Below are 9,481 nucleotides of genomic sequence, written 5' to 3' on the forward strand. Positions count from 1 at the left end.
GAGGGGAAGGAGTATAGGGAAAGGAAGGGGTGTGGGTGGTGCAGTTTGAGGACCCCACAGTGAGGGGGAGAGTGGGGAAGGGCCCAGGGCATGAGGGTGCTGCCCAGCCAGGGCAGTGAATGGGATCCAGGGCCAGGGCAGGGAGCAGAACAGAGCTGCGGGTGGCCTGTCTGGGGGGTGGGGAGGGTAGGGGTGACTTCTAACCTCTGTGCACACACCCCCAGGGGAGGCATGGGGCGGGATATGTGCTCGCCCAGATTTGTGCACAGGGTGGATGTGGGCTGCCCACTGTCGGTTTGGGGCTCTCCACTATGCTGCCTTTCCCTCTGGAGCACCACGCTGGCCGCATATCCCCTGCCTACGTGGCACTGCTGGGGGTGACAAGTTGTGCCTCCTGCTGCTGGGTGGGCAGGGGGCTTGCAGCTGGTGTGGAGCTCCCAGGGCAAAGGCAGTGGAGCAGAGAGCCCTGAGCCCACAGCAGGCAGCCTGCATCTGCCCTCACGCTGCTCGGCTCTGCTCCGGTCAAAAGTGTCCCTGTGCTTAAAAATGGTGGCAGTGGCATTTGAACTAAAGCTTATTTGAATTTGATGTGCTTTAGTTCAAACACCGCCACTGCCATTTTTAAGTGCTGGGATGCTGATTCCCTGGACAAGCCACCTGCAGCTCTGTCCTCCCTGCCCTGGCCCCAGGTCCCATTCACCACCCTGGCTGGGCAATGCCCCCAAGCCCCTGCCCCATTTCTTCCCTCACCATGGGGGTCTCAATCTACCCCTTCCCTTCCACAGACTTACTTGCAGGGAGTTGCTCTCCACGCTGCCCAGCTGCATTCCTGTAAATCAGTTATCAGATTAGTATCAACCAATATGGTTGGTTAATAATCAACTATCGGTATCAACCAGCAAAGTGGAGTGGGGAGAAAATGTAAGGATGCAAATAAACTACTTTTCTAAGCCTGCATAAACAGTATGCTGGAGTGTTACACCAAAAGCCACCAAGACTTATAGCGTCTTACACAGCTAGATGTTTTGATTGTTGTTCTGAGGCATGTGGAGTGTTTTTTTTTGGGTGGTATCTGGCTGCTTTCGCTTTTGATGTACACACTGCTGAAGCCTGTATGTTTGGAAAGGCTAATGCTAGCAAGCCATCTTCCAGGTCCTGAAGGCAAAACAGAAAACAGAACTCTAATACGTGTTCAGTGGCGAAAGCTCGGAAAGGTTTATTATTGTTGGACAGCATGCCAGTCCAACTTAGTGAAGCTTGCCCTTGACAGGTAGAGACACTATGTTATTCACACTCCTCTAGGTCTCTATGAGGAACAGGTCTCCTAACTCCTGTATTTATGTTTGCATACCTCCCACCCTCCCCTCCACCCCAGTCTTATCTCACACTGTCAAGATGTTCATGTTTATTTGTTTTGTCTGTCAAGTTTATGCACCTCCACTTCCATTAGTAAGTTTTAACTTTGACATTTGTAGCTACTGTTTTCATACTCCCTTCAATGTCTTTTTTCTGCTCGTTAGTGTATTTTAATTTTTTCTCTTTTTTACTGGGTCATCCAGCAGTCAGGAGGTTCTTTTCTCCCATATTGCTTTTCAGCACTATAGCTTACAATAACTTAGCATTACTATGGCCTAGCACAATCGGAACTCCTACATTAATTACTCCCCCTTGTGCTGTAGCTGTAAAATAAGTTATTTATTTGACTGCTCTTGCCAAGTGGGATGTTGCCTTGATTACAGTTCTTTTCTGACATAAGTGAGTAATTTTATACTTAGCTTTGAAGGTCTGAAAACAAAACTTTATCAAATTCATTTTGAATTCTGGTCTTATTCTTCAGGATGCTTGCAGCAAATCCCAGCTTGCTGCCATCTGCAAATGCTATTTTGTATCATTGATATCATTTGTGAAATTATTTAATAGAACTGGGCTAAGCACACCCCTGCAGTGTGCCACCTGTGACACCCTTCCATTTTAGCAGCAAACTGCAGATAACTGCCTGTGTATACTCACTTTAAGTTGAATTCATCTAGGTTAGGGATGGGCAATTATTTGGGCTGGAGGGCTGCTTAAGGAGTTCTGGTGAACTGTTGCAGAGGATAAGGGGGGGAGGTAATTGATCCTGTCAGGCCATGGGCCCGTCCACCCTGCACCCATCCCCAGGGGCACTGGATGGAGCAGGCAGGTGAGTGGGGTCTCCCTGGAGACTGCCCTGGACCTCCACATGCAGGAACATGCTGGTACAGGAAGATGGAATGGGGCCACGAGCAGGTGGGGAATGGGGCGGGGTCAGGGCCAGGATTGCAGGATAGTCCGTGTGGGTACTAAAGACTGGGGCATAGCCAGGCAGCGGATAACGGTTCTGCCCTGGGCCCTACCCCTGCGCTGTCACTGCTTTGCAGTCCCAGGCTAGTCTCCATGGAGACCCTGTCGGCCTGCTCCATCCAGCACCTCCAGTGGTGCAGAAGAGAAATTGGCAGTGACAGCTGGGCAGAGTGAGCCACCATAGCCCAGGGTGTCCCCTGCGCCTGAGCTGGGTGGGTCCAAGGGACCTGCCAACAGGTCATATAGAATCCCTTGGCAGGCCAAATCCAGCCTGTGAGTTGTATTTTGCCCACCCCTGGTCTAGGCCATATTTCCCTAGTTCATTTTGTACAAAAGATTAGCAAAAGCCTTACAGAATCCAAAATATATCTCATTATCTGCTTGCCTTCTTATCTACTAAGCAATTACCCTGTCAAAATAAATTGTTTTGATGTTTTGCTCCTGGTGCATTAAAAGAGATTGCTAGTTTGTTTTTGTGTCAGTAGAAATCAGTGGTCATCTGGGGTCCACTTTGTATATGCATTTTTCATATAAATGCTACGTGCAAACAATTTATGTATAGTTTCATAGTTGATAGGGTTGGAAGGGACCTAAGCAGGTCATCAAGTCCGACCCCCTGCCGTGGGCAGGAAAGAATGCTGGGGTCAAACGACCCCAGCTAGGTGATTATGTAGCCTCCTGTGCTGACAAGAAGGGAGTTCCGCAGCCTGAAGGTATGCTGCTGGTTTTTCCTCCCCAGGTGCAATACCTTGCACTTGTCTGTATCGAAACCCATCCTGTTCTCATCTGCCCACCTCTGTAGCCTGTCTTTTATCTCATATCACAAACCTTTAGGTTCACAGCACAGGTCCTCGCTGCTTAAAAGTAAGTAATTGTAATAGGCTGTCGCTTTCTGTGCATCAGCGAGGTTAGATCAACTGTGTTTAGACTGTGAACTGGAGCAACGTTGTTCAGGTCAGAGGTGGGAGGGTGGGTGCTAGTACCCAGCTGTAGCCTCCTCTTTTCCACATGGTGGGACAGGGAGAATGTCCTCAGCTGAAGTCTCTTGGTACCGAATGCCACTGAAGCCCCAAGTCTGTGGGCTGGATGAAATGGCTCTGCAGGCCAGATCCAGCTCTTGAGTCATAGGTTGTCAACCCTTGAGCTAGATGGAGATGATGTGCAGGTGTCACAGTTCTTTGATAGTAGGGGAGGAATATTGAGATTCAAAGATCTGGATTTAATTCATGTTTTGAAAAGAGTGTGCATTTAAGCTTAGATGGTAGCTGGTAGCTTCCTTTGGCCAGCATCCCCTTTTCTTGTTTTTTGTCTGCTCTTCATCTCAATCCTTGTCTCTACTCCTTTGGGTCCCAGTTGTGCTGCTTTCTTCTCCTCCAGTTTCCTTGATCAGTAACACAGGAAATATTGAAAGGACAGTAAAGGCAATTCCCATATTTCCTTTGGGTGTTGGGTGTTTTAGCAGTTACTGGATCCTGAAAAGAGCATTTGCTGAGAAGGACCCTACTTATCTCCTGTATTCCTGGGCTGACACATGCCCAGTGCAGACAGAATTTTTTGAAACCTAGCTATCAAATGCAAGCAGGTTTCTAATGAGCATATGTAAATAGGTTTATAACAGTCAGATTTGTTTGGGTTTCAATAGCACGCCCAGACATCAAGTTGAATGTTCATACCAAATATTAAGTCCTTTCTCCAAAGCATGGGTACGCTAGAGCAGTGGTGCTCAACCTTTTTGTATTTAAGGCACCCCTCCATAATTTTTGTGAATTCAGTGGCATACTATTTCAAAAACTAACTTACTTATTACAGTGCTTACCTCCTTGCAGAGGGGCCAGGTGGAGGGAAACAGCTGGGCAAGGACTGAGTCTGAACCTGCACTTACCTTCATATGTCCTCACATTTTGCAACACCCTTCAAAGGGTCTGGCGGTGCCCCATGGTGCTACAGCACCCTGGTGGAGAATCACTGCTCTAACTGGGTTCTCAGTAAACCAGTTGTAACTTTTTTAAAAGAGTTTTCCCCCAATATGTTCTCAAAATGTCCGAACCATTTTGTTTTTTCTCAAAAGCGAAAGGGAAAAAGTAAGTGACAGAGGGAAAATACATCAAGCAGATACCCAACATGGAAAATTTCAGGCTACACATTTTAAAGTGAAAGTGTAAGTGTCTGATAACAGGGTCTTACAACAAAGTTTTGAGCAGCTTTAAATATAGGCCTCACTTTCTGTGTTATATATAGTAAATGTTGATGAGCGTTAGTAGGTAGAGACTGATCTTTAATGTTCATAAACCATTATAATATTTTAAAAGCATTTAAAAACCATGTATCACTACAATGAGCTAAACATAAGTTTTTTAGTTATTGCTATTTCAGTAACTGTGGCCAGCATTATATCCATACATTGGGGCCTGTTACATTCTTCCTGCAACAAAGGAATGTAGCTGGCTCTGGTGCAGTATCCCTTTTTCCTTGATTTTTAGAGTGAAGCAACAGAAATGGAGGCTGGTTAAATAGGGAAGGGCATCAGTTAGAGCCACATGATCCGTGAGGAGAAGTTGATCAAGCATATGTAGCCTTCCCCACCAGCTCATTTGAAAGTACAGTGGACAAATCTTTCAACTTGGACTTTTGTTTACCTATATTAACAAAATTCCCCTGTACCGATGGCACCCTTTCCAAAGCACTTTGCTTTTTATAGCTTCTGGGATTACACCAGTAACATAAAAAAAAAAAGGGGCAGGGAGGGAAGGCAATGAGGAGGAGAGGGGGAGCCAGGTAATGTTATTGCTCAGCTGGCTTATTTTACTTCATTGTAATGTTAATTGTATTGTTTTTCCTCATGTAATTGGTCTTCTGTGTTGTTCAAGCAGATTTTTTGAGTTTGTCAAGATAATTGCCTAAGTTTTTAATTCCAAGTTTACATTAATGTTGTAATTAATAATTGTTTGACTTATATATATGGTCATATTGTTTTCTTTGTGCAGAAATAATATTAACATTATTCTGAATATTATATCTTACAGAATAAAAGCCGTCCTCATTCTAGGGGAGAATATAATGTTTACAGTACCTTTCAGAGTCATGAACCTGAGTTTGATTACTTGAAAAGTCTAGAAATTGAGGAAAAAATTAATAAAATTAGGTGGTTACCACAACAGAATGCTGCTCATTTCCTACTATCTACAAACGGTAAGCATATTTCAATGTACTTTTATTTTACAAAAGATATCTTTTCATATTTTTTTAATTGAATTCTTTATTTTTACTCTGAATCCATCTACTCATTCCTTTTTTTTTTTTTTAATATATTTTTTCTTAGTTCTGCTACATGTAAAACCATGTTGGATTTAATACTGTTTATTTAGAATATTGAATTCTCATTAACAAAAGTGATATAAAATTATGAATAAAGCTGTTCACTAGTTCTCTTATGGAAATGAAAGTAGGCCAACTTCTTAACCCTCAAACTGCTGACCCAGTCAGCTTACACCCTGTGTGCATGTTACTCTGCTTTCTGTTATGAATACTGTGTGGAGAGGTTTCTTGTGCCATCATCCACAACTGTAGCAGAGGCAGGATTAGTCCCAGTTCTGTACGTTTTTTGTTGTTTTTTTTAAACAAGGAGAATTTAAGCCGCAGATGTGCTTTTCTGATCCTAAATACCTCCTGGGGCAGGGATATTCTTTGGTAAAAATGAGGACAACCTGATATTAGCAACACTACATCACTTGTTTTTTTCCTAGAAGTATTCATTGTATGGTATTTTCTTTCCAAAATTTCCCAATTTAAAAGAACTTTTAGTCTAAAAGCAACAGCTGTAGTGACAATATTGGTTATTGGCTATTTGGGTTTCTATTATGTATAATAAGAGTCATGCACTCAATTTAGTATAATATCAGCTTGGAAGATAACACTGCTTCCTTCTGTCTTCTCTTAAAATTGTGGAAAAACATAAAGGTTATTTGCCAGTATATGTCACTAGGAAGCATTTATACTACAGCTTTTCTCGCTACGTAGCACTCTTATTTTGTGGAACTGTGTACTACTGCTATTTCATCATAATGCTATAATAAGGGAAAGCTTTTATTTTTTTTTAAGTAATTACTTCTGTGACTGTCCTGATAATTCCATCTGGAAAGGCTATTGTGAATTTGAAATCTAATCAGGTTTTTTTTTTAATGAAAAATTGTTTCCAGTTTTACAACTGCTCGTGAGTCTACTTGCCAAATTGTACAATCATTTTCCTATCTATAATGGCTCTCCTCCCATTCTAATATTATAAAAGCCTGTCTTTCTGTCTGTCCATAATGTTTTATTCACACTTTGATTGGCTGACAGAAACAACCAATCAGAGTGCTTCAAGCATGGGGGAACACTGCCATGATTCCAAAGCTGCGCCGAGGACCGGACAGAGGGTGGGGGAGCTGCTCGCCTTGGCTCCCCCACCCCACTCCCTACAAGAGGCAGAACAGCAGCAGCATGGGGTGTTAGGTGACAGCACTCCATCCCAGCCCCTTCCCACCCCAGTCATTTTTGATGAGCAATTGGCTAGTTACTACATAAAGTATAAACGCAGATGGAAACTGATACAGTGAAACTGATGATACAAAAAGTGATGTCACAGTAGAATTGAAGCAGCGCACACACTGTCACTTAGTTGTAGGAGTTAAAGTAAAAAATACCCCCAAACCCATGTTCCTCCACAATTAAAACGAGAGAGAGAGAGAGAGAGCGCGTGCGTGAGCTGGGATCTTACCGTTCCACGGCGCTCAGGTGTTTTGTTGACAGGCCACGTTCCTAGCACGATCTCTGAAGGTTAAACAGACGACAAAAAGAGATGATCTGTTTACCCCAGCTTCTCGAAAACAACAGTGGATGGTGTCAGAGAGATTTGTCCCTCTTGAAGTCCACTGTTTGCTGCTTTACTGCTTTCTTATACCCTTAGTCCAGCCTCTTCAAAGCATTCTTTTAATTGTGTAAATCAAGAGGGTCCTACACCGTAATTGACAAGGAAAATCCTGTTATATAAACAGTTTCAATTTAAATGAATTACCTTGTTCAGTGACAAGGGGTATCTGGTTTCGAACATCTCGAGAAACTGATCAACAGCCAGGAAAAAAATAAGGTTGTAAGGGGTAATCAGGCACCTAGAAACCGGCTTGAAATTATTATGAATACAGAAGATAAACTGGAAGGGATACCACAGTATTTCTTCTCAGATGGCCTAGCTATGCTTGCACTGTGAAGTCAGCATCAGTGTTTGGTATTTAACCTGTTGTGAATAAGCCTCAGCTTAGCATGACTTCCAGATCTTACTGTAGTCTTTTACTGGTGCCTTGATTTGGTCTGTTTTTTAAAACAGGAAATCCCAAGGGGTAATGGAACATATTTAAGGGGATTACTTGGAGTGTTCATAAACTTTGTGGGGAGGACTTCCATCAGTCATCCCAGGAAAAGTACAACCTATGTTCCTCCACAACCAAAACGAGAGACAGAGAAAGATCAGTTGGACAATGTTTTAATTGTAAAGCAACTTGGAAGCCTGCAGGGCCAGGAATGTGGGTATAGAGGGGGCTATGAGGGGCTGCTCAGGAGGGGTGGGTCCCCTGTCCCCCACAGGGCGCAGCCCCTCTGCACACTTCATGGACTGATCACATCACAGCAACTGGGACCTGGGCTCCATGCCAGGGAGTGGGGGGAGCTGGAGGAGCAGGGGGGAATACTGAGGGTACAGGGGACCACGGGGAGTGCAGCTTGGGGGGGGGTGCGTCCGCCGGCCGCCCCCTCCACATGGCTCCAGCCCCCTCCACTCACCCCACAGCCAGGTACAGCTCCCAGCTCGGCGGCTCCAGGCCCCCCGCTCAGCCTGCGGCTTGGTGCAGCCCCCTGCTCCACTTCCGGGTCCTCTGGGGAACATGCTGGGGGGTTTCCCTGTGACTCCCCAGCTCGGCAGTCGGCCACAGGAAGACCCTGGGTGCCCTGCCAGGCCCAGGAGATGCCAGTCACGGTGCCGGAGGGGCGCAGTGGGGCCCCCCAGCACTCTCCTCAGTGGACCCAGAAGTGGACCAGAAGTGCTTCTGGTCCACTTCGGGGTCTACTGTAGAACGTGCTGGAGAGCCCCTTGCGCTCCTGTGGGACGCTCCATCTGCCCCACCACTGCAGCATTCACGAGCTGCCTGGTACCTTGAGGTATGTAGGAAAAACATTTAAAGCTGTGTCTGTATCCAAATCACTGAATCTTTCTGAATCTCTGTGATTGATTCAGAAGGTTCTGATTCGATTCGAAGAGATTTAAAGGTCTGATTTGATTCGGATTTGGAGATTTGGCCACCGAATTGGGCCGAATCTCTGCCGAATCTAATCGGGTACTGAGGGTTCGCACAGCCCTAGAGTCCAGGTCCTGGTCACTGTAGGCAGTGCATTTCAGCACTGAGGAAAGGGCCAACCACAGAGACTGTCTGGCAGGCTACCAGAGCATCTCTGTGGAGCACTGATCCTCCAGTTGCCCTGCCCCGCTTTTTTTCACCAGGTTTTTATTTATTTGTTTATTTATTTATTTTAATTAAAAAAAATATATTTTTTTTTGACCCCTGAATGTCCCAGGGTCTAATTTTGACATTTTCTCGCTCCTGCACGTGCCTCTCGCAGTGTCTCAAAGGGACGTGGGCTTTGGGTTTTGAGACGTTGCAAGACGCACATGTGTACTTATGTGGACTCGCCCTTTGATTTTTTCATAGCTTCTGATAATTGAAGCTGTGTATGTGGTTCAATTTTGCTACATGACATCACTTTTTATATCTTAAAATAGAGCTTTTGTGTCTCTGATAACAATGGAATGCCATATTTTACTGTATATCAGTAACATGCTAGCATTATTGAAGTACTGCTAATACATACGCTCCCAAATGAAACTGAAAGGAAGACAGGCCCTTACTTTGAGGAGTTTGTAGTCTAAATAAACCACTTGGAGGTGTAGAAGATCTTCATAGTGTATAGCTTTTTGTTTAAAAAAATTGTTTGCTAATACCAGTCAGAATTTGTAGTTTCAAGAAAAAAAAAATATTTCCTCAAATTTTTGTATATGTGGACCTTTTCATGGTGCACATGTACCTTCTGTACTGGAATTCAGAAAGTTTTGATAAGTGGGATCCTGTTAGGG

The 9,481-nt window shown here is 44.5% G+C and overlaps 1 protein-coding gene across 3 annotated transcripts in view; it reads left to right on the plus strand.

Moving 5' to 3' along the window:
- LOC102380229 (serine/threonine-protein phosphatase 2A 55 kDa regulatory subunit B delta isoform) overlaps window positions 1–9,481 on the plus strand; it is a 47,340-nt gene that overhangs the window by 21,630 nt on the left and 16,229 nt on the right. For all 3 annotated transcript variants that reach the window (XM_025194627.1, XM_014527026.2, XM_025194628.1), the window contains one exon: window positions 5,346–5,511. In XM_025194627.1, the coding sequence (XP_025050412.1) occupies window positions 5,346–5,511 (166 nt within the window). The remainder of the gene's footprint in view (window positions 1–5,345; window positions 5,512–9,481) is intronic.

The sequence above is a fragment of the Alligator sinensis genome, unplaced genomic scaffold (assembly GCF_000455745.1).
Source record: "Alligator sinensis unplaced genomic scaffold, ASM45574v1 scaffold1470_1, whole genome shotgun sequence".
Lineage (NCBI taxonomy): Eukaryota > Metazoa > Chordata > Crocodylia > Alligatoridae > Alligator > Alligator sinensis.